General features: G+C 34.7%; 1 protein-coding gene across 12 annotated transcripts in view; it reads left to right on the forward strand.

Annotated features, from left to right (window-relative positions):
- MIER1 (MIER1 transcriptional regulator) overlaps positions 1-25329 on the forward strand; it is a 56593-nt gene that overhangs the window by 14313 nt on the left and 16951 nt on the right. For 11 of the 12 annotated variants that reach the window (XM_019732165.2, XM_019732129.2, XM_019732147.2 and 8 more), the window contains 6 exons: positions 76-100; positions 3244-3389; positions 13898-14059; positions 14739-14871; positions 16608-16672; positions 19981-20053. In XM_019732165.2, the coding sequence (XP_019587724.2) occupies positions 76-100; positions 3244-3389; positions 13898-14059; positions 14739-14871; positions 16608-16672; positions 19981-20053 (604 nt within the window). Of the gene's footprint in view, positions 1-75; positions 101-235; positions 273-3243; positions 3390-13897; positions 14060-14738; positions 14872-16607; positions 16673-19980; positions 20054-25329 lie in introns of all 12 variants that reach the window. The other variant, XM_074334918.1, reaches the window with a different exon arrangement.

Here is a 25329-nt window from a genome sequence, read left to right on the forward strand (position 1 = left end):
CTGTAATGTCTGTAAAGATTACTGAACAAAGATGTTAATTTTTCTTCCTTTCTCCCCCTGCCCCTTCCCCACCAGCCATCTGTTGAGTCTTCAAGTCCAGGTAAGTATTTTCTATATTTATTCTAATCTCTATTTTGAGTAATATTTGACCTGTTAGTTGCATAAAGGCCAGAGGAGTTAGACTGTCACCTGACTTGCTTTTCTTCTGAATTGTTTCTTTTCTCTGGGGAAAAAGAAATGGATGAAATATTTGACTGCCCATGAAAGTACAGGTGAGGCTGCTGTGAGTTCAACCTCATGACTATTTGTGGATGAATCTCCACATGTATTTCTTAGAGTTTTTAATTACTCTTTGACTGAAGTATATATGAAATGTACTTTTAAAAAAGGAATCACGAACTGCTTAGAAATGCTTGTATAGGAAATTCAAAGTATTTATTTGAGAAAAAAATTGTTAAAGCATTTACTGGAGGGAAAAATAAAACAAGCAAAACATTCAACAAATGAACATTTAATGTTGTAAATTAAAGAAGTTATTTTTAGATTTGAATAGGATCAAGTTGTAGCCTCTGACCATATATGAGTATCTTTGGATTTCTGTATTCTCCAAATACAATACAGATTCATTTTTTTTCCTGACTTAGAGGTTGCAAGTGTGTGATCTTTGATCCAAATCTGGGCCACAAATAAACGTTTTTTTTTGCTTGGCCATGGTAGTGATCTTAAAAAATACAACTATTTTATGTAAAAATATGCATGTGGGTTTCTTATAATTAATCAGAAGTTCTGGCTCCACTGGGTACAGCATTTCTATGTGGCATCAATTGGTTGGAGCTAAAGAGCAGTCAAGGAAGAGTCTCGTATTAGTCTTTCTGGCTCAGTGTTCCAGGGACTTTACCAAGAGAGAGGCCCGCCTTCTGCAATGGGTACTTGGATTAAGGGACAGCCTAATGTAGGACGAGAGAGAAAGGGCGCTCTTTGAGGCATTGTAATAATTTATTTGAAAACATCTCACATTTATCAAATGTTTAGGTATGATGTATTACTAAATTTTCCAAATATTGAAGCAATCACCTTCCTGTGTTTTAAATTTTAGAAAGAAAGTTTGTCAAGATGGTTAACATAGTGTAAGCCTTTTTTTAAATGGATCCAGGATCCTTTTCGTGAATACATATCATTGTACTCTGTGTAGTACAATGTATCAGGTGGGGTCAGGGGCTAGAATTCCTCCAGATCCCTTCTAAATGACTATTGTGCTAAATCGACAGTTGATTCTGTCTATTTCAGCCGGAAATGTCTTACTTTTTCTAATGCTTGGAAGTAAAGTACATTAGACTTTGTGACATTTCTGAAACTCAAGGATTTTTTTTTAATTTCCTGGTTTATAAATATGTTCTGGATGGTTGAGGTTGGAAGTATTCTGAGCTCAGATAAATATTAGATTACCATGTCCTTTTTAAGATATGGAATTCTTCATAATTCCTTTTTCTTTTTTTTTGAACCAATAATTTCTTTTTCTTTCAAACACATAAATTGTTTTCATTGGAAAAATGGGTTCTGGTTGTTTTTTGTTAATGTTGTAACCTTGCAAATAGACTGAGTTTAGGGATTTTTTTAAAATGAATTTTTGAGACATTCATCAGGTAATACATAGGTACACAAAAATAATTTCTCCAAAAAAATGATATTAATGAATGACTTTCTCAGTTTCCATTGCATTTGAATCAGTCCAGGCTGAACTAGAAGAATAGTGGAGCTTGAAGAATACAAATGTCTTTGATGGCTTTTACTGCTTCTTGAATGCTTATACAAACAGATTGAGTGTTTTGTGTTTGTTTTGATTACTTGTTTTGAGTTCACCTATCTTAGTAAAATAGGCTCTCTTCAAGTATTCTTTGAGGCAGGATCCTACTATTTCTGAAACTGTGACTTACAGGAGGCTTGGAGTACAGTAAAGCACAGGCCTTGAACTAAACAGGCCCAGGATTTAAATTCCATCTTTGCCACCTACTGTACTGGCTCTATGAGTTTACAGGCTACTGAAACTTTAAACTCTCTGAGCCTGAAGTTTTTCTTTTTGTTCTTCATAGGATTATTTGAAAATTAACTGAAGTAACATATGTGCAGTACTTAAGCATAGTATTTGGCACCTTGTAAGCACTCAGAAAATGGTGGTGGTTCTAAAAATTGTGGGAGGTTATAAGAACCCAGAGTTTTAGGCTTCCCCTTATTCCTAACAGTCTGTATTTGAAGAAATCAGCCTCTACATCGGTTTGTTTTACTTAATGGTGCTTTTACTGGCGTGAAATAGAAATGTAGTACATCAATTAGTAAAACCTCTAATGAGTTAAACTTATAAAAGAAATTGCTAATTGATTTTCTTAATGTTAACTCATTTGTTTATTAGTAAACAATGCTTTTGCAAACTTAAGTCCATGTTTGGCAATAGCTAAATGTGGGGATAGTTTTCAGAATATGTATGCCCAGCATTTGTAATCTACTGTTACAAGCGTTGACCCTATTGAGAACAGCAATATTCCCCAGCCATCTGGCTAAAAATAGATTAGCTTACACATCAGTTACCTACTAGGTTATTTTTAATAGCTTTCGTCAGAGTTCTGTATGCAATTTTAATACATTTTGCTTTTATATTTTATCTTTGTGTTATTTCAGATCAAAATCAAGTAAGGATAACTTTCTATATATTGGAGTAAATTTTCATGGAAGTGCTGATAGAATAATATTTGAGTGTAGCTGTATTTTCACTAGACTATATTCAGATGACTATATATTCTCAGGGGCCACAGGGGTTCATACTCATTGAGTCTATTAACTATTAATCAAATAACAAGAATTGTGAATTTTCCCACACAAAAGATTATTCTTATTTGATATGACCATTCTTTACAACTCAAATTTCATGTTTAGAAGATTACAATACTCTAAATGCTCTACACATTTTTTAAAGCTATACCCCTCCTCCTAGTTTTGTAGTTGTAACTGTGTGTATAGAACTGAGACAAGACAAAAAAAATCCCTTAAATTCCTTAGAGAAAAATTTTTTTGAAGCAGGTTATGAGTAAGGGCAAGAATTTCAGAAAACAGTAAATACTTGCTGTCATAGCTTTTTCCTGCTATTTTTTGTTTTACTTAATATCCAGCTTCACATAACATACATTAAGTTAATATTAATAAAATACACTTAATTTGGTTTACCAAACTTTTTAAAATATTCTTTACCAGGAGGTTCAGCAACATCAGATGACCATGAATTTGATCCATCAGCTGACATGCTGGTTCATGATTTTGATGATGAACGAACATTAGAAGAAGAAGAAATGATGGAAGGAGACACAAACTTCAGTTCTGAAATAGAGGATCTTGCAAGGGTAAATAACAAAAGCTAGAGGGTGAAGCAGTTATAACTTGTGGAGAGAGGAACCACTTGCAATTTTGGTTCTCTACGTTTGTTTTGGGGGAAAGTGATGTTACATATAATCAGTAAAAAATGTATGAGTTCATAGGTGGGATGTTTAAAATTTGAAGTGAAAGGCTTTTTTTTTTTTTTTTTAAATAACTTTACTATGTGAAATAGAATTCAAATAGTTACTTTTGTAAAACATGACAGGTATCGGGCCAAAAGTGGACTATATAAGGATCCTAAATTTCTTTTTACGTATCTTCTGTCCTCTCCCAATTTCTGCATCTTTTATTTACTTCCCTTCAGGAGCTAAAATTTAAGAGTTGTCATCATCTTCCTCATTTCGCATTTACTCTGTAAAGTGCTGTAAATTGTCTCTGCCCCTTCCTGTGAAGATGACCGATGAATTTATTACTATATCCATTGGTCGCTTTTCTCTCTACTCTCAGTGGTATTTGACCCAATTTACCACTCCTTTTACTTGAATTCTGGAATACCCTACTGTCCAGTTTTTCCTATTTTGTTCCTGTTTAGTATCCTTTGCAGACTTGACTTCTTTTACCCAGGGTTTAAGTTTGGAATTTCCCAGTTCTGTTCTGGACTTTCTTCTATCTCTAGATCATTGCTTCTCAAAATGTAGTGAGGGTCAGCTGCTTCAGAAGCACTCTTGGACTCACTAAGAAATGCAGATTCCTATGCAGAATCTCGGGTGCAGAGGATGTGGGGCTCAAATGTATATTTTTATTAAATATGTACATCAAATTTGAAAATTACTAAAGTATTAGGTGGTTTGATCCAATCTATTCCCATGGTGTCTGTATGCTCAGTACCTCAGTTTATTTTTCTAGCATTAACAGTCCCTGTCTCCAGTTTTGTTTTATCTAATCACCTGCTTGACATTTCTGCTTGGATATCTCAATAGATCTCTTTAAATTTTAAATGTTCAAAACAGGACTATTGATTGATGTTCTCCTTCTCTATCTTTTCTTTCCCTGCCTTCTCCATCTCAGTTAAACAAACAGACAAACAAAAAACAACACTACTACTTACTTTATTGCCTAAGTCAGAAACCAGGGAGTGATCGTCTTCCATTCCTGATACCCATTCCCAAATAAGCCTATCATTTCTAGCCACAAAAATATTTCTTAATTCTTTATTTTTTTAAATTTTTTTATTGGGGATTATTGGGGAATAGTGTGTTTTTCCAGGGCCCATCAGCTCCAAGTGAAATTGTTGTCCTTCAGTCTAGTTGTGGAGGGCGCAGCTCGGCTCCAAGTCCATTTGCCGTTTTCAATCTGTAGTTGCAGGGGACACAGTCTACCATCCCATGCGGGAATTGAACCGGCAACCTTGTTGGAGCTCTTACCAACTAAGCCATCCGGCCACCCCACCAGCAGCTCAGTGGCAGCTCATTGTCTTCAATCTAGTGGAGGGTGCAGCTCACTGGCCCATGTGGGAATTGAACCGGCCACCCTGTTGTTAAGAGCTCACGCTCTAACCAACTGAGCCATCCAGCCGCCCCATAAATATATTTCTTACCTTACTCCATTTCTGCTGCCACTCTCTAACCCAGGTAACCATTTCTAGCCTAGACTATTGCAGTAGCTTCCTAAATGGTTTCTCCATTTCCTCTATTGCCCCTCTTCCCTCTAATAAGGGTGCCCGAAAAAAAGGTATACACATTTTAAGAAAGGAAAAAACTTAAAATTGTAATACTCAATATGTACCGATAACAAAAGATGAATATAAGTCATGTATATACATTTTTTGGCACCCCCGGTATTTCCACAGCACCCACAATGATCTTTTCAAAATATAAATCAGTTTATGTCAACCTCCAGTTTAAAACTTTTTAATGGCTTCCTGTTACACCAAAAGAAAATCCAGACTCTTTGAACTGGACAGCAAGACCTCCTACGTGATATGGTCCTTCATCCATGTATTACACTGCCTCGTCATGCTCTTCTGTAGCCATACCTGCTGCTTTCGTTCTTTGATGTGCTGGTTTCTTCCTGCTTCAAGACTTTTCGGCTCATTCCCACTCTGCTATGTGCTTTCTGAGCCTGGCTCCTTATCCTCTTACGTCTGGACTTAATGTTGCCTCTTCAGAAAGGCCTTTCTTGTCCCCTAATTAGTTTTTTTTAACCACTGTACCCAGTTCAGTGCTTTCTTTATACCTAATACAATTCGTAATTGTGTTTGTTTAATTTATTGTCCGTATCCTTCTTTAGTTCCATGAGAGGAAGGACCATGTCTGTTTTAGTCAGCAATGTATTTCATGGTAATTAGCAAGAGTGGGCACTCAAAATTTTGAATTAATGGATAAATCAAGCTGGTATGCTGTAATTAAAATTTATTACATATATAATCTGCTGTATTCCATGATAGAAAGATGTAAGAAATAAATAGGACATAGTGCCAGCTTTTAAGTATTTGCAGTACATCATGGAAAAACTGAATTCTTACACATTTACAGTAATAAAGACTAATCTGTTTCAGAATTTTAGTTTGGACCTTTTTAAAGTGTACATTTAAAAGTCTAGAAAAGGAGTCCTGTTAACAGAGTCAGATCTGGTTAAGTGTTCCCATTTTGCATCATTTAGTGATTAAAGCTGGCCTAATCCACAATGCCAAAGCAATTTAATATTTTCTTATTTTAAGCCAGAGAACAGAATTGGTCTTAGTGGCAATGATGTACATGGTCAGACTCCACTTAATGACAGGGATATTTTCTGAGAAATATGTTGTTAGGTGATTTCATTGTTGTGCAAACATCATAGAGTGCACTTACACAAACCTAGATGGTACTCCAAGGTGTGGAGTAGCATCTGGGCTGTGTGGTATGCCACCGTCATATATGCAGTCCTCTGTTGACCAAAATGTTGTATGTAGTGCATGACTGTAGTTGTTATGAAAGCTTTTCAAGAATGGGTTAAAAAGTACACGAACCTGGAGTCAGAACTATAGAAGAGACGGGTAATTTGCTTCGATGATTCAGAACCTAGGTGAACATCACAAGAAATGAATGGTTTAATAGTTTCAATCACAGTCACTTCATATAGTCATGAAATGGAAAGGCAATCATTTTCAATTACTTGCCTGTATGTCAGGAATTTCTGTCACTTTAGATATGTTATCCTGTTTCTGAATAACCCATCAATGGGATAAAGGGAGGAAAATCTTATATTTTCCATCTTTTCACATTCTGTGTTACCCAAGTAATTAAGTAATTATTCAAGAGGAGATAATTAAGTACAGGTTATAATAGGTTATTAGATACAATGATTGTTGTTTTCTATTTCAGAAAATGGGCTATTACATTTAATTACTACAAAATTACTAATGGGCTTTGCTAAAATTTTGGACATGTTATTGTCTTTTCCTATCTCTCCTTTACCTCCTTCCCCAGTCCCTTATAGCCCCCCAAAATTTGTTTTCAAATGACCCCTCCTTAGGAAAAAGTAATGAAAATATAGTTGTTTATAGAGTACATAGGGAGAGAAAGACAAGGGAACTAAAGTTTTATCATTCTTTTCAACCACAGTCCTATACCTTCTCAGATACTTCTGACTTTTCCCAGAATACTTACGGCTTAGATTTAAGTGGCACATAATCACCGATGCTTTATTCTGTAACACAGCTAAACTAGTTCAGGGCCAGTGTGTTGGATTTACTATAATTATTAACTCTTCTGCTATGAACTAAACCAGACTGGTTTTTGTTTTTATTAAAATAAGCTAGATTTTCTCATTTATTACTGATTTGCTTTCATAGAAAGAAAACATAGTTATGTCAGGAATTGGTAAGGTGGTTTTTACCTGGCACTATGGTTGCATGAAATGGACTTTTTATGTAACTGGCAGGATTCTGACAGTTGATTCATTCAGGAGTAATCAGTAACTGCATAGCCTGTGGTTTTAAGTTCATTCAATTTGAATTCCAAATTTTATTATTATTATTATTTATTGGTTTCAGGTGCACAAGACAAAGTAATACTTAGACGTTTATCATTTATATCCCTCACACTTTGTGAACCCCCCTCCCCCCATCCACTACCCCCTGACATCGCACAGAGCCATTACATTTCCACTGTCTCTATTCCTAATACTGTACTCCGCTTCTTCTTAATTGAATTCTAAAATTTTAAGTGAAAAGTAGCTTTTCATAGAGGAAACTTTGTTGTGTGTTGTTACATTTACATGCATGAATCTTACCAGTATAAAAGGTATTTTAGTTATATAAGTTTAGCATTTAAATGTTTTAATAGAATTAGATACACAGGTTAGAATTTATTTTGGTGATCTTAATAGGGGTTTCAGAATCATTCCCAGAGTAAAGAGACTTATTTGCTAGGAATAGCAATATGCAGGTACAACTGTTTTTCGAATGCACTCTTAAACACACAGTTTCATTTTGAATAACACAATTGTAGTGCTTATTTAGGAGATCAGGATCAGCTGTATATTTATGTATTTATCTGTATTTTTGAAAAATCATGTTATAACAATATTAATACTTAAAATTCACTTCAAAGTGCTAAACATGTTCCATCTGGTTGAATCTCCAGAGCTAGAGAATTAAAGATTAAAATGTGAGAAATGGAGTATTTTTTTAACTATACACACCATGTGAATTATATAGAGAAAAAAGGAACCCCAGCATGAGGATTATGAAAAGAGTTTGCTGCGTCCATTGCTTCATATTTTATCTTGTATTCAAGCCCCTACTCCAAGAGGTTGGTTACCTTAGGAACTGTGTCTCTGGTCCAGTCTGGATATAGTGCCGTAATCAACCTCTTTCTTTCCTTCTTCCTCCCTTCTTCATAAGCATTTATTGGTAAGTCAGTTTTGGTACAACAGGTAAAAGAAGAGTATTGAGTCCATCCACCAAATGGCCCTTGGACAGCCAGCATCTGCTGCCACACACAGTCATTTCTAAATGATGTGGAAGAGGAAGCCACCTCCTCTGCATCCAGGAGATGGATCCCACTCCAACCTTACAATACTACTGTTGGTGCTTGGTAACTTCACCCTACTCTTTTGAAGTTAAAGGACAGATTTAATTTCAGATACAAAGTATGTCTTTTCAAGTCTCCTTTTCCTACCTGCAGCTAGCCTCCCTTTAGCTTACACAGATGATATTGCCCTCTTTTTATTATAGTGTGCAGGTAGCTTATTTCTTAGAGCACAATATGCAGGGATAGTCCACATGCCTGTATTTTTATTCATTTTGTACTGTGTCCATTTTCCTTATTTCTTAGGTCTAGCAACCCAGCACATCCTATTTCACACTCCGTCAGGGATGTAGGCTTAACCTAGGGTTGCGTTTCCAGGAAGGCAGTGCATATGCACATGTAAGGAAGGGTGCTATAAAGCAGTGAGTCAGACCCCGCTTCAGAACTCAGCTGCTACCGCATTCATTGTATGGCAAGTTACTTAATGTCATTAAGCTTCAGTATTATTACAGGGATGATCTATGTGAAAAAAAAGAGCTCAACGTCTGGCACATGATAATCACTCAATAAATCTTAGTAGTTTTCTCATTCATAAAATTCTCAAAGAGATTTATAACCCCAACACTGTACATGACATTTTCTCTTTCACTTTTTTCCCCCCCCATATCTATACTCTTAACCACCTGTATGAATGGGAATGACACAATGTGAGACTTTATTATGATGTTTCAACTTAAGTTGAAGAAAGCCCCTTAGTACCCGGTAGAACACAGACTTGGATAATATAAGCCAATGAGAGAGTCTCTGGTACAGGTGACTGACAAGTAGCATAATGTACTGTCAGCTTTTATGTTGTGTGCAGCTTTAAGTCTTTTTCAGAGGGAAATAACAAAGAGCATTTGCTTTACAGGCTATCATTACTGTTTATCTCAGAATATTTGGGGGCAAATAACAGAAATCCATCTTGAATAGCTTAGATAAAATGAAGAATTTGGTGTAAAGGTTGTAATTTCATTAAGGGCAAGGGAATATCTAGATCTCAGGGACTCAAGTGCCACTAAAACATGTTTTCTATTTCTACTTTTCTACATGGTAATGTTCTTTTTCAGATCAGCTTTCTTATGCTACCATGTTTCCCCAAAAATAAGACCTAACCAGAAAATAAGCCCTAGCGTGATTTTTCAGGATGCCATCCCCTGACCATAAGCGGTCACGCGTCTTTTGGAGCAAGAATGAACATAAGACCCAGTCTTATTTTCGGGGAAACATGGTATCAGTTCCCAGGTCTCCCAGATTTACTACTTGAGATAATCTATGTTTCTTTAGTTGGCTATTGGTAGAAATCTAGAAACACACATAACCAAGTTTCGATCATGTGCCCATTCCAAATCTATGGCTAAAGAATGGAGTGATTCCAATTGGGTCAGATGCTGTGTGGTCCAGGAGGTGAGCTTTCAATCAAAATAAGTGCTTGGAATGGGGGAAAGAACATTTCCTGGAAGAAGATGAGTATAGAAGTAGAAAGGATTGGGGGCAGACAACAATAAATGATTCTTACATGATACTTGCTAATTCTTTTAAGTACCTCAGCACATAGTAGGAACACAGTAATGCTACTTGAATTTGAAACTGATGATTCCCCAGCAAAATTGATTTTGGTTTTTATTGTAGTCTGTCCAGTGCGGGCTGCAAGATCTTCAATTTATACCTTAGATTAAGTAAGATATTTTTCGTACTACTGTTAGCCTCGGTTGTATTCCTCAGTGGCTCATAATTGTTCCTTATTAACTTGGTATTGGGTGACAAAGGTTAAAATAAACTGATATATCTTTTTAGAACTTTATTGTTTTTATTACTTTTTAGACATCATATGCATGTGTACTTGGGTCCAAGAAATGTCTGGAACAAGAGATTCAGTGTCACCAGAAACATTTTGATCACTCTTAGCCCATGGTTAAATCCTGTTGAATTCTTCTGCAGGGTCTCCTGAGTTTTTTCTTTACCCACAGCCACTCATTTAGTTTAGGTTCTGATCATACTACATATGACTTACAGGAGTGGATTCCAACTTAGCTTAGTCTCCTTGGCAAACTGAATCTCCCCCTGCCTAAGTCCATCTTGAACATTTTTGTGTGTATGATTCTCCCTGGGCCCTGCCATAGTGTCAATCACTGCTCAACAGCTACTCTCAAACTGAGTCAAAAATATAGTATGACAGATCCTTTTAGAAACTAAGTAAAACTAGAGAAAATAGTTAAAAGTACCAGCCCTAACTTTCTTTTTTTCATTACTACAAATATCCTCAGAGTAACCTGTTTATTCATTTCTGTTTTTATACTTAACATAGTTATTTCTTCTGACTTGAATGACTTTTTTCTATCTGCCATTTTTGCTGTTTTCAAATTGAAGCAGTTCTCCAAATGCACTGTAATCAACTGGTTTTGACTCTCCTCTGTACTTTGCCTAGTCAATATTGGAGGTTTTGCTAAATTTTTCTTTGTGAAATGCATTTTTATAAAGTGAGTCACACTTGTCAAATGTGTATCCAAGGGGGAAAAAATCTTGACCTAAGATAGATGTCACACTGTCCACATTCCTAATAATGGTTTTAAAAATAAAAATTTCCATGCAGTTAGTGTGTCACCTGTCCTTTTGACACATAACTGAGCTAGATGTCAGTTGTTAGTGATAAGCTGTATTAAAGTTAATGATCAAACTTAGTTACCTCCCACTAGGAAGACTGATTTGCAGGTATTTTATCTTAGAACTGGGAAATAAGTGGCTCTTTATGCTGGTCTCATACCAGCAGCATCTGTATCACCTGGAACTTAGGAAAAAATGCACATACTCAGGCCCCACCTCAGCTTTACTGTTACAGATCAGAAACTTCGGGGTGAGACTCAGCAATCAGTTTAAGCTCTCAGAGTGATTCTGTTGCCCGTGAATAAGACAGACCAAAGGGTAGAGAGCCTGAGGACATTTATTTAATCTACCTATTTTGTGTGTGCTCTCAAAGTATCAGTTAACTCAGTTGTAAAAATTAGAGGTAATAATAGCATATATAAAGGTAGTTTTAAAAATGAAATAAATATGAAACAACCTCTTGAAGAATTCTTAAGGTCCATGTAAATGGTAGTTGCAAACTTTAAACACACTAAAGTGTTTTTCCTTATTGGGCATTTGTTCATACTAGTCATTTCAGTGGCTCTTATTCATAGTAGTGGCTTCAGTTGTTGAACTTTCTTCTAATTTATGGTGCAGAATGAGTTTATAGTAAGTGTGAGCTGGGATTAGGACGTCTGGAAATTATAGTAAAGTCTCTGCCAGTGCATCGTGTTTCTTTCTGGTTGATTTTCTTATTTATAAATAAAGGTAGCAAACGCTTCCATCTGATATTTCTAAAGATCTAATGAAAAAGCAGAGAACCATGTGATTTCACTGATATGTGGTATATAAACCAAAAACAACAAAAGAACAAGACAAACAAATAAGAAACAGAAACTCATAGACACAGACAATAGTTTAGTGGTTACCAGAGGGTAAGGGGGATGTGGGGTGAGGGGTGGGAGATGAGGGTAAGGGGGATCGAATATATGGTGATGGAAGGAGAACTGACTCTGGGTGGTGAACACACAATGGGATTTATAGATGATGTAATACAGAATTGTATACCTGAAGTCTATGAATTTTACTAACCATTGTCACCCCAATAAATTTGAAAAAAAAAAAGAAAAGATCTAATGAGATTGTGCTTTGGTATTTTTGTCCATGAAATGCCTGGCACATAGAAGACACTTTATGGCAGCTATTTGTTATTCTTGTATATACAACCAGCCTTTTCTGTCTTCCTTTTAATTCTAGTTTTTTCTTGAAATTCTGTTTTAGTTCTTAAATCCTTACTCCTAATTCCCAAATTTCTGTGTCCTGTACCAGATCCTTGGTACATGGACCAGATATCTGCAAGGACAAGATCTTTGAACACCTTAAACACTGTATTATTGCACTTGGAGAATCATAATATGAGGGGCCAGTTAAGTGTGCCAGCTGGGCATTCAGCTGGAGTGGTACTACCTTGCCAGGTAGAGTTACCACTTTGCAGGTTGTGGCTGCTGCCAGTCACTAGTGAGGGCTCTCAGAATTGATTTCTCTTTCAGAAACAGATTCACAAATGGACATAACTAGAATATCCATTTATGATGTGAAGTAGAAATGTTAAGCAGCATTTTCTTTTCTATTTCTGTAAGAAATTTTTTTAAAAAACTATAATCATTAGTTGCCTCTTGCACATGAATTCTGAGTTATGGAGTTAATTGTAAGATCTAAGTCGTTAGTGTCATCAGGTTGTATCATCCAGTGGGGTGTACCCCTCTTCACTGCAGCAATGCATTTACCCATTTCTACTGCAATAATGCATTTACCCGTCTCCACTGCAGCAATGTATTTACCTATCTCTACTGCAACAATGTATTTAACACTCGGGGCCCAAAACTATTTCTGTCAATTTGAATAAGCTACAAGACTGCTGGAGAAACAAAACATGTCCTGTTTCACGATTACCCTTTTGCTAGGTCTAAGCTCTTTCTGGTAAGGTTTTCCATGTGTGTGATATGTTCAGGTGATCTGGGTTAAATTGTCTTTTTGTAATCAGAATTCTGTCATGTTTTCCTGATTCTTATGTCAGTAATCATATTGATTACTGATTAGAGTGAATACCTTCTATAGGAAGCTGGTTTCATTTTACTGTGTATGGATATTTCTTCATTTTGCCCTCAGGGTCTGTTTTTTGTGGGGTTTGAGGGAGGTCCCTGGCTGGGGCAGCATGGTGTACTAATAAAGAGTCTGGACTTTTGGAATTAGATTTGAAATCTTGCTCCACTATTTGTAACTTGTGTGATTTGGGAAGAAATGATTTAGCCAGTTAGCTTCAGTTTTCTCATCTATAAAATGAAGATACTGTAACAATTTTGTAAGATAAATAATGAGGATTGCATGACATTATTTTATATGCAATTATAAATTACCCTAGAAAAAAATAGATGGCTAACGCAGTCCTGTATCATCCCTGTACTATACCATTGCTGTTTTCTTTTCATGTATTTGGTTTGACTGAATTTCATCTCCCTTTCTGGGTTTGTTAACTTAGTTTACAGTCTGTATTTTCTAATTCTATTTTCCCACTCGCAAATTAGGTATGGTGCTATTAAGTGTAAGCATCCATGCATAGCATCAACTGATGTTGTACAATAACTGAATTGATTGCACAGAAAAATAGTTCTAAACCATTATGATACTTCAAGATTTTGTTGCTAGCAATTTGAGTTGGTCAGTCTTTTATAGAAATTCTTAAAGACTAACATTTTCTTAGCTTTCAGAATTATTTTCAGTTTTCACTTTTATGATTTAAGAATTCTTGATACAGTTCTAAGATTATTCTGTACGGAATGAATACTTTATAGATTTGGGAATTATAAGAATATGAAATACCACTTACTCAGAAAGTAACTTTATTTTGGTCTACTTAGGAAGGCGACATGCCAATTCATGAACTTCTCAGCCTTTATGGGTATGACAGTGCTATCCGACTGCCTGAAGAAGATGAGGAGGAGGATGAGGAGGAAGAAGAAGGTGAAGAGGATGACGATGCTGATAATGATGATAACAGTGGCTGTAGTGGGGAAAATAAAGTAAGGTTATACACGTACATTTTTAAAATTGTAGTCTTTATTCTTGGAGTTACAGTTTATGAGTACATTCATTTTGACTGCTTATTTTTATAATCTATCTTTATTCTTTCTGATTTTAAAAGTAATACATTTAAATGTTGAAAAGTAAGATATAGAAATATGTAATAAAAATTGGAAGTCCCTATAATCCACTCCTGAGAGTTAATAGTTTCGGCTATATCATTCAGATTTCTTTTCAATGCCTACTCTAAATAAATTTGTACCAACTTTTAAAAAATACTATTGTTTTTTAAGTAATAAAGGCTAATTGGCAGTTCTCTCTTCATTTTTCTTATTTCGTTTTGAAATAATTTTACATTTACAGAAGAGATTCTAGGATAGTACAGAGACTTTTTATAAGCTCTTCATCCACCTTCCCCTAATGTTCACATCTTAGGTAACCATGGTATATTTATCAAAACTAAGAAATCAACACTGGTACCATAGTATTAATTGAACTATATACAATTCAGATTTCACTAGTTTTTCCACTAATGTCCTTTTTACTGTTCCAGAAACCAACCCAAGATGCTATGTTATAATTAGTGTATTTATTTTTGTCTTCTAGTTGTATTTGGAATACTATGACCTTTTATCTCCAACAGTTTTATTTATAAATATTTAATTTATGATTCCACAGGAAGAGAATATAAAGGATTCATCAGGTCAAGAGGATGAAACTCAGTCTTCCAATGATGATCCATCACAATCTGTGGCTTCTCAAGATGCCCAGGAAATAATTCGCCCACGTCGATGTAAATATTTTGACACAAGTAAGTGTTATTGCTTGCTATAGTTTGGACATAATTTTTACTATTTAACATATGGCCTAAAATTCTAGTGTTTTGTTTTTTTGTTTGTTTGTTTTTCACTGCTCTGTTTGAATTTACTCTGAAATCTCGCTGAACAACATGAGATTTTGTTTTAGGTTATTAGTTTGCAATGCTGGGCCCAATTGTTAATGGATATACTACAGGAATTGTGTCACTGTACTACTTGGTTTTGAGTGTGTTCCTCCCCTCACGTCCCCATTTTAAAATTTTGTTTCACAGTCGTCTTTTTTTATTTTTCCTAGTCTTTCAGTTAGTTTTCATTTTCTACATTCTTTGCCTCTTTAGATAATATTGCCTTTTTTAGATATATTCATAAGCATTGCTTTCTCTGATCAATGGCTCCCAGAAGAAGTCATTCACTCTTGAGGTAGGAATACGTTACACATAGAAAGAAGTCTTCTAATTTTTCTAGTTACGATCTAGTCAGAGATGACTAGTAGTCGAGACAGCATTTAATGTATCTATCTTGAGTATTTGCATGCTTCATCTCCACAATGTTTTATTCTAAACAAGAATCATTCATTACACTAGAAGGCAGCTCTTTGATAAGAAAAACTCAGCCATTAGTGTTAATAGTTTAAATTCGTGGTCTAAATTTCTGTACTTTAAAAGGAAGAAAAACAGTCGAACAAGAATAACCTCGTAAAATGTAGTAATGTAGTAACTGCTTAAACATGGCTGCTGCTTTGTATGAATGATTTCTGTTACAGATTTAGTCTAGAAGTGAATATAGTGCTGCTAATAATAATTTTATTGTGTTTTGATCAAAGATATGGTCTAATTGAAAAGTGTACCAAAGCAAAGAGAGAGTTTCTAAAATAATTCTGTCAATTTTAAGTTTGGGGGAAAGGTAGTATTAATACCTTAAACAGAGAGCCAGATCCATTGCCAAAGTGGGATGCTAAGTGACTACCTCTTGAAACAATATTTATTTCATATTTATAATCTGATATTTCAGTTGTGATGTGTGCATGGAAGCTGTACGTAGACTGCCTTTCTTAGTTTTTCCTAGGAAGAATTAATTTCTATATGTAATGTTGCCCTTTTCAACTTTGTGTGACATTTTTGAGTTGGGAAGATGCTGAGAACCTAATAGTTTTCAGATTTCCCACCCTTTTTTATAAATACGTTCTTACTCCAAAATGTAAACAAATAGCTTGCCTGCTCTAAATAAAATGGAGGTTGGGGAGAATGGAGGTCTTCATACATAACCCTCCCTTCATGTGCTTTCCCCCGAAATGATGCTATAAAGTTCTCAGTGTTTCAAGGAGCACTGTTTGCAAACCACTGTTTTGTCTAAATTCTCATTCTGTAAGGAAGAAATTGAAATCATGTAATTCAGCCCCCAGGCTGCTGATAGCAGAATTAGGTTTAGAACCAGATTATTTTGATTCTAAATCAATTTTCTTTCCTGAAGATTTTATAGGAAATTATTTCATGAGAATATAGTTGTCTAATATTAGGACTGTCCTAGAAGGTTTATGGGATTTTTGTTTGTTTTTTCTTTTTTTAACTGATAGGGTATTCTTTGATTAGAAATATCTTGGCCTAACTCTGCTAATACCTTTGGGCATATTTACATATTTTGAAGGTAGATGTAAAAGTAAAATACAAATAATACAGGTGTTGACAGGATAAGCAATCATTTTACAATATTATTGTCTTATTTATTCTAGATAGTGAAATAGAAGAAGAATCTGAAGAAGACGAAGATTATATTCCATCAGAAGACTGGAAAAAGGTAGTTAGAGCCATATTTTCCAAAAACTTAGATAAATTAATATTTAAAAAGCCAAGCATAATTATTCTTTTACTGACTGTGTATGTTGATAAAGTTGAGGTAAGCCCTTTTTGTGACATTTAAATGTTGGGTAGATGTTCGTATTTCCCCTAATACATTCAGATACGGAAAGTATCTTTTTATAAAATAATATAATGGTACAGAGATAATTGGCCTTTGTAGAGCAAGTTGATACTGAAACCAAGATTAGAAATCCAAATTTCTGAACTAGTGCTGAATTAGAATTTTGTGCACTGTAAAAAGTATCAAATGTGATTTTTTTTTTTTAAATACTTGGGAAAGCAATTGTGGAGGCTTTGGCACTTGTTAAGTAAATTTTGTGTAATAATTTAAATAAACATTTTTCTATCCTATATTAATGTTGATATTTACAACTCCAAGTGTATTGTGTGAAGAGATGGATTTGGGCTTCTCTAAAACTACACAATTAATTTCTAAAATGAATCTAAAGATATTATACTGACATAAGTTTTACATTATAAAATTATGTAACATTTAATGAGATGAATTAACTTTAAGCTGTTGCAAAGCAGTTGACTTATGAAAATGTATCAAAATGTCTTACAAAATTGTTTAGAGCTAATCATTTATACAGAATAAATTATATCATTCTTGTTGAGATAGATCACCTGATTTTCCTCTTAAAAACACCATTGAGTTTTTTGTTGTTCTTTTTAACAAGAAGGTCTGATTTTAAATTGTGAGCATAAGCAATCATTTCTTTGAAAGCAGAATAGCCCAGAACATCAAATTGTGTGGCTTTTTGCATTTCTTTAAGTCAAGATTGTTTACTTATTTAGTTAATGCTTTTGAGCTTACCCTGTTGTTTTGTTTGTTCTTTTGCCTTTTTCTTTTTTTTTAAGTTGGTTTAAAGTTGTCTGATTTGAGATTCCTGGGGTAAACTTAAAAAAGATCTGACCCCTTGCTGATTAATATAAAGGAGCATCATATTTAGAGTTTCTATTAGGAACAATGAAGTATGAAAATAAAACTTGGACTGGGCTACCCAAGGATTCTTCAGCTAGAATTGATCTAGTTAATGGGTTTCAAAAGAAATGTTTAGTAGAGAGAGACATGAGTTTGGGTTAGAATGGTAAGGGAAAGTTAGCCTAATATAGAAAGTGTTAATTTGAGTGGTGAATGAATAAAGGGACTGAAAACAGAAAACAAAGATCACAGAAGTTACTACTTGACATTTTTGGGCAAAGGGTTTTTTGTTTTGTTTTTCTGATTTTTATACCGTGCAGAAATTAAGATGATAAAATCTAGAAACCTAGGGGGTCATCTTAAACTGATATTGGCCACCACACATTCAAATTTATATATCTTTTCTCTAACATAAATTGATTGTTTTGTATTTGGAGTGTTCAATATAGTGTTTAATTAAACATTATTATTATTTTTTAAATGGAACAAAAAGCTCAGGAGGAAGAACAGGGTAAAGGTGAAGCCTTCCTGTTGGGGAATATTAGTTGCTTCCTCAGGAAAAGTATGTAATAAAGCAGGCCATGGTAAATCCAGATTGTTTTATGTTAGTGTGATTTTGTTACAGTAAAAAATTGTCCAGATGTAGAGATTCATCTTCCAAGGCTTGTAAGATAAAATTGAATTTGTATAGAAACTGGGGTAGAGGAAACGGCTTTAAAATCAAATCTGAGTACAAGTTACACTAATACTGTGTTCTCGAGGAAATTGAGGTTTTTGAGGTTCATCTCTTCACATGCAATGTGGGAATAACAATTTCAGCCTTGCCAAAGTTGGTGAGGAGTTAATGGAAATTACATATTAGATACTTGGTGCATAAATGCTACTAAATGCTATTTCCCTTCCCTTTCCTACCGAACAGATTAGCAGGCGAAAACATGCATTCTGAACTCAATGTGGAAAAGGAGGTGTCTTAACCTTTATACTAGTTCAGAAGTTCTCAACCCTGGCTTTATGTTAGAATTACTTGGAGGACTTTTAAATATTGATTACCAGAGTCTTCATCCAGAGATTGTAATTTAATTGGTCTGCAGTAGATCCAGGCATCGAGATTTTTTAAAGTGCCCCAAGCCAGGGTTGATAACCTGACTATCTATTCTCTGATAAGCATAGGTGAGTAAAGTTAAAAGAGGCTCAAGAAAGGACAGTGAAGTGCTCTTTTTTATAGTGAAAAACAAAGAAAATCCCTGTATAACAGTAGAGAAAATTTGTGTGTGATGCTGTTTTTAGGAAACTGACTGGTTTTCCTGTACAGGTGCAGCAATAACTTTATTACATAGAGGATGTCTTTGAATTTATACTAGATAAAATGAGATCCTAACATCATTGGGGGTAACAGTAACTGAAGAGAGGAACTTTTCAAATCCTAAGAGTTATTTAAACTTACTACACCATGATTTGTACCTTTCTTTCCTATGTCTTCATTTTGAAAATGCAGTAAATTTTTTTTACCATTTAGCCACCCGACAAAAAAGGGTCTGTGTAATCTTGGTCCCTGTGTGTTATAAAATCTCATCAGTTGTGATCTCCAGTGTCTGTCTGTCGTTCTGAACAGCCAGGTTCCCCTAATCTGTGATTTGACTATATGTTTTTGATGACCAGATTTCCTAAAAGAAGATTTAATTACGTTTTGAGGAGGCTGCTTTTTCATTCTGTATTGTTCTCATGAAAGTTAGACACTGACCTGCTTATCCATTTGGTTTGGAGTTCATCCATTTGACCTCTGCTGAGCTTTATACAAATCCTTGTGTTACTTCCTTTATCTTAAAGCTCTGGTTCTCAGACCCAAGTGTGTGTCAGAATCACCTGGGCAGCTTGTTCAATTCTGGTTCAGTAGGTCTGGGGAGGACCTGAGCATTTATTTGCATGTCTATCAATTTCCCAGGTGACGCTGATGCTGCCGATCCAGGGACCAGAGTTTAGAGTGTAGATACCCTGAAAATACCTGAATTTGACTTTCTAATTTTCATTGTTTGCACTTCTTAGTAAGAATTCATTTTTCTTTTTCTGCATATTTTGAAGTAAAGTTTATGTTCATTGTCTCTATTGCATTATTATTACTAATATTTTCATCCAGTCATATCCAAGCTCCTATTATTAACTCATTCATCCTCATAATACTTCTCTGAGGTAGTTAATTGGTTTTATCTGTACTTTATGACAGAGAAACCAGGAACAGTTTACCCAAGAGGATGGTAATGCTAGAAAATTGATATAAAATCTGTTATAGATCTTACTAATGTTTTATGTTATTTTTAAAATAGGAGATTATGGTGGGCTCCATGTTTCAAGCAGAGATTCCAGTTGGCATTTGTAGATACAAAGAAAATGAAAAAGGTGGGTTATTAGTAAAGTTAATGGTTGAATTCATGCTTTTGAATCGATGAACTTTTGTTTTATAATGGGATAAGAACATGACAGTTTGTGTTACCCCATTGACTTATGAAAGAAGACCCTACATTATTTCTATTAAGAAGAAATATGTTTTCTGTTTTTCCAGTTTTGTCTATACAAGTCTAGTGAAAAAAGGGAAATTTTTTTTGGTGTTAGTGACTTAAAACATCGCAACTTTTTTTTCTTTTTTTTTTTCCATATTTAAATACACTGAATATACCCTTTCATAGCCTATATAGTTTAGATTTTAAAAGTTATTTTATTTCAGTGGAAGCTGTTGGACAGGTTTAAAAAGACACTTGAGTAAACCACTGATATAAAAAGCTTATTTCCTTCTGAAACTTAATATTACCTACTAAAGTTGAGTACTTTGATATTTGTGTATTTAAAATAATTTGGGAAAACAACTTGTATACTTAAATTTTACATGATTGTTTTCATCATTTTATCTAGAAGTCCAGAGGTAGGGCATAAATACTTAAACTTCCACTAACAAAATACTTGAGGAGTTCAAGTATTTACTTGAACTCAGTGAAATACACATACACCCAGATTATTCACTTGGGTGAGTTCCAGAAAGACTGTTGTGTGTGTGTGTTTGGGTGTATGTGTATTTCAATGAGTTCGTGTGCAGTGTGACATCACTCAGTACTAGGAATCTTACATTTTTTTAATTTCACTTTTTTCACCCAGATTTCAAATTACGTATGCAGAGCCTCTTGGAGTTGTAGAAGTCTTTTGTTGTTTTGTTTTCTTTTTAGCATTCCCTCCAAAAATTTATTTTGTGTCCTAAGTGCGCACCTGCTTTCAAAGCAAGCAGCAGGTCAGAGGCAATTAAGGCAACATCTCAGGCCTATAAATTCTAGTGACAGCAAAAATGTTTTAATACTGCAGTAACAGCTTATACTCACTTTGAAGTTAATTTCTGCAACATATAGGAACATTGAAGGTATCAATATGGAGTGACCTTGTTAAATATTGAAGTTTTGTGAATGCATTGTAATTGTGTGCAAAAATAAATAGTCCATTAGATTTTGTATTTATTTTTGTAATTGTGGGTGTTATGATTTACTTACATGTTATATAATGGTTAGTACATGCTCAACATTGAGTTCTTTCTCTTCAAATGAACTGAAAGTTAGACAATTGTTCCATTTTGTTAAATTTCTTTATTAAAGAAACTCTATTTCAAACTTACTAAATTTTGACTGTGGAATATAACAGTGCCTGTCTTTGAAAATTGTGTGTTTTGTAGGTGGGTAGGAAAACATCTTAGTTTTATATGTGGCGAGTTAATATTATGTCTAAGGATAGTTTTAATTACCTCAATATGTTCTTTTTTTATTTGAACATGTTTGTATTGTCAGGTAACAGTGAATACATGATCACAATTTCTAATTTTAAATGTTTTAAATTTTGGTTTAATGTTTTCAGATTTAACAATTTTAGAAAGCAGTTATACTTAAGTTTTTTCAGGAAAAGCAATAAGTTATGAAGCTCTCTCACTTTGAGAATTGAAGCGCATTACATTGTGTGAGGATCAGACCAGATTTAGCGAGGTGATACTGCCTTGGAGGGGTCACTGTGGTAGCCTCTCCTCAGCTGTGTAGTTCCGGGAATTCACACTTTGGTCATGATACCCAGAATTCGCTTCCACTTGGTACCCAGTTCATACAAGCCAAACTCATGTGAAACTGTTATGTAATCCATGCTGTTAGAAATAAAGCTATCAAAGGGATAGTGCTAATTAAACTAGTGCATTCTTACAGAGAAAAAATTACAAGGTGTTTATTCCTTGGTTTGGTGAGCACACATTCAAAAGGGAGCATTTGGTTTGGACGATTTGGATAAAAGTGCCATAAAGCTGAGATATCCTGATATTTTTACTGTAGGAATTATTTGACAGATGGATTTGAATTTTTTCATTGATATAAGGAAACCCAATTATTGCGTATCCTGGAGAGACATTGATTTTTTTTTCTGTGATACCTAATTTTTTTTCACTAGATTCTATGCAGATTATATATTGCTCATCAGTTATGATTCCTAATTCAAACAATTATTAAATTAAGATTTATTAGTTATACAGTCACATTCGAGGCATGTTCCTTTGAACCTGTATCTATTTTGGTTATAAAACTTCAACTACACATTAACATTTTCTTAAATTTATGTAAATTATCATTTATAGTAAACACAGTATACTGTAATCATTTGTTTCTTCATATTTGTATTCTTTTTTTTTTCATATTTGTATTCTTAATACCTAGGATAATCCTTGTCACATAGGTACTTAGTAAACATTTGTTAGCTGAGTTATTAGGTGCGTGCAGAACTGATACAGAGTTCGTAATCATACTCGTAGTATCTGGCACATAGCAAGTGCTTAGTAAGTGGCATTAATCTGGCTGATTAATCTTATCCATTATATTTAGGTTTTCTTATTAAGATTTTCAGAAAACATCAGTTTATGTTCTTTTGCTTGCAAGTGACGAAAACCCAGTTCAGTTTAGCTTCCCCCAAAAAAAGAACTTACCTGATTTCTTTACTGGAATGTCTGGCTTCGAATATAACTTGATTTAGGAGTGCTTATGCTATCAAGTGTCCATTCCTTCTTTGTCTTTCCTTTATTGTCAGACAAGATAAGATGGCTACTGGGAGCTCCTGGCTTATACTTTATACTGTCTTAATAGCTAGAGAACCAGCAAAAATGAGAATTTCCCCACCCCCCTTTGTGACCAGAAAGATCAGTACTTTGGCTTGCCCTGGCTCATTTATCTGTTCTTGGGGCTCCCAGGGGTGGTATCGGCCCCACTCAGACCGATAGAAAGGTTTTAATTCCCAAAGAAGTGCTGAACAGATACAATGTATAATTTTTCAAAGTTATGTGTGTTTTATAATCACTGTCATGTACAAAACTAAGTAAACACTGCAACTTTGTGATAAGACTGAATAATTTGAATGCTAATAAAAGTCGTAGTGCACAGGATTGCACGTCCCCGTCCCCCCACCACTAAGAATTACCTGGCCAAAATGTCAGTAGTGCCAAGGTTGAGAACCCTGGACTAAATAAGTTAACTGAGCATTAGAGGGGCTATTTAGGAAAAAAGGAAAGTTGTGGTTCAAGGGAGGATTCCCAGCCAAACTTCCATGCTTACATGGCATAAGTTTTAGAGTAAGTAAATGGTGCTTAGAAATTAGGAGCAGTGAAGAGCAAAGCACAATGTGAACTGTTGTTCTAGTGAACATCTGACAGATTGATTCTTAAGTTACTGAAAACAACACATGCATTACCCTTAGTGATAATAGTAATAATACTGTTGAAACAAGCATTTCATTTAACCCATACAGGTTTCCCTCGCTATCCAAAAGTAAAGCGTTCCAGTGAAACCTTTCCTGAGCTGAAATGGCGTAAAACCAAGAAGCAATGATAGTAGTGTTACCCCCTTATTCATGGGTGATACATTCCAAGATCACCCTTGCAGTAAAACCATGGATAGTTCCAAATCATGTATATACTATGTTTTTTCTTATATGTGCATACCTATGATAAAGCTTAATTTATAAATTTGGTGCAGTAAGAGATTAACAACAATAATGAATAATAAAATAGAACAGTTATAACAATAGACTAATAAAAATTGTGAATGTAGGCTTTCTTAAAATATCTTATTCTCTGTTCACTCTTGTTGTGATGATGTGAGATGATGCAATGACTGTGTGGTGAGATGAAGTGAGGTAAATGCTGTGGATATCTTCAGACCACGGTTGACCGCAGGTAACTAAAACCACAGAAAGCAAAACCGTGTATAAGGGGGAACTAAAACTGTGTATAATTTTTTAAGAGCTCCCAGATCCAAAAAATAACCTGCCTACCAAATTATACCAAGTAAACATAAAGCCTAAAATAACATTAACATATAGTAAAAGCAGGAATGATAGGAGGCTTTTCTGAACCTTAGAACACACTTTGCAAACGGATGCACAAAGTAAGTCGAAATAAAGCACAGATGAGCACATGGCTCAGAGCTATCGATGGTGGCTTGATGCTGAGTGTCGTTCCCAGGGCAGAAGCGTGGCTGTGCTACTCTTGCTCAGGTGCAGTGTCTCCATAATGACTCACTGCAAGCACACACTGAACTCCATTTTCACTTTTTGCCTGTTTTCATAAAAGTGAAAATTCTCCTCGTATCTTTTGGTTAGCAAAAATAGGTACTAATGTAGGTCTTCCGTAAAAGGGAAGTGGTATAACTGTAACAGTGGAAAAGCTGGGCCTATCTATACATGTGAAAAGCTCAGCTCAACCAGACAACTTAAAATGCATGTCATTAATCACAGAGTGACCTTTTAAGAATGGAAATGTCTGTCGTAAGCCTCATTACTCAGTAATGCTAGTTATGGATCACCATTGTTATCCTTATACTATATATTGATTAGATAGAATTTTTACTTAGGCATTAAAGATGGAATAACACTTTTAAAAAACCCTAAACCTGGAGGTTAATATCCATTTATTCATTGAGAATTAATTTCCCAGATTGCAGAAGTTTGTTTGTGGTTTTGGTGATGGTTTCTCAACTTTCTACATTAGTTCCCCCCACTCACACACACATATAATGAACTTTGTTAAATTATTTTGACAACTCATTTTGCTTATCTGGCAAGCTTAATTTTATTATTTAAAATGCCATAAGAAGCACTTCCCCAGCTAACCTGTGTTAATGTACTAGGTGTGTTCCTGCCTTCTGAACTCTTTCATATAATCATGTAAATTATATATTCCAGTAATATGAGGTATAGTTGGTTTTTAAAAGTTAGAATAGTTAGGTTTGGTAATTCATTTAGAGTGATAGTTTTAGAAGATGCCGTTACAGTTCACTGATTATGATCTTTCAAAACCCAGCATGTTCATGTCACTTTATGTAATTACCATAAAGAGCATTTTTTTCTTTGTTGCTATTAAAGAGTTTCTTTCCTTCATATCATATTTATAGACATTATTTCCCCTCAGCATTTTACTGTATTTTATCATAGTAGTGGAGTTCTGAATTTATGATCTAGTTGTTCTACCACAGACATTTAATAAGTATCAACTGTGTTGCCTGTTTTATTTAGATCAGAGTCAAAAGTCATTTTATTGAGAATGTAAACTTGCCTGGAAAATAATTGGGTGGGTTTTTGGAAATGTAGTGTGGTTTTATTGTCTGAAAATGCTACTT

Source organism: Rhinolophus sinicus, linkage group LG06, assembly GCF_036562045.2.
Source record: "Rhinolophus sinicus isolate RSC01 linkage group LG06, ASM3656204v1, whole genome shotgun sequence".
NCBI classification, from domain to species: Eukaryota; Metazoa; Chordata; class Mammalia; order Chiroptera; family Rhinolophidae; genus Rhinolophus; species Rhinolophus sinicus.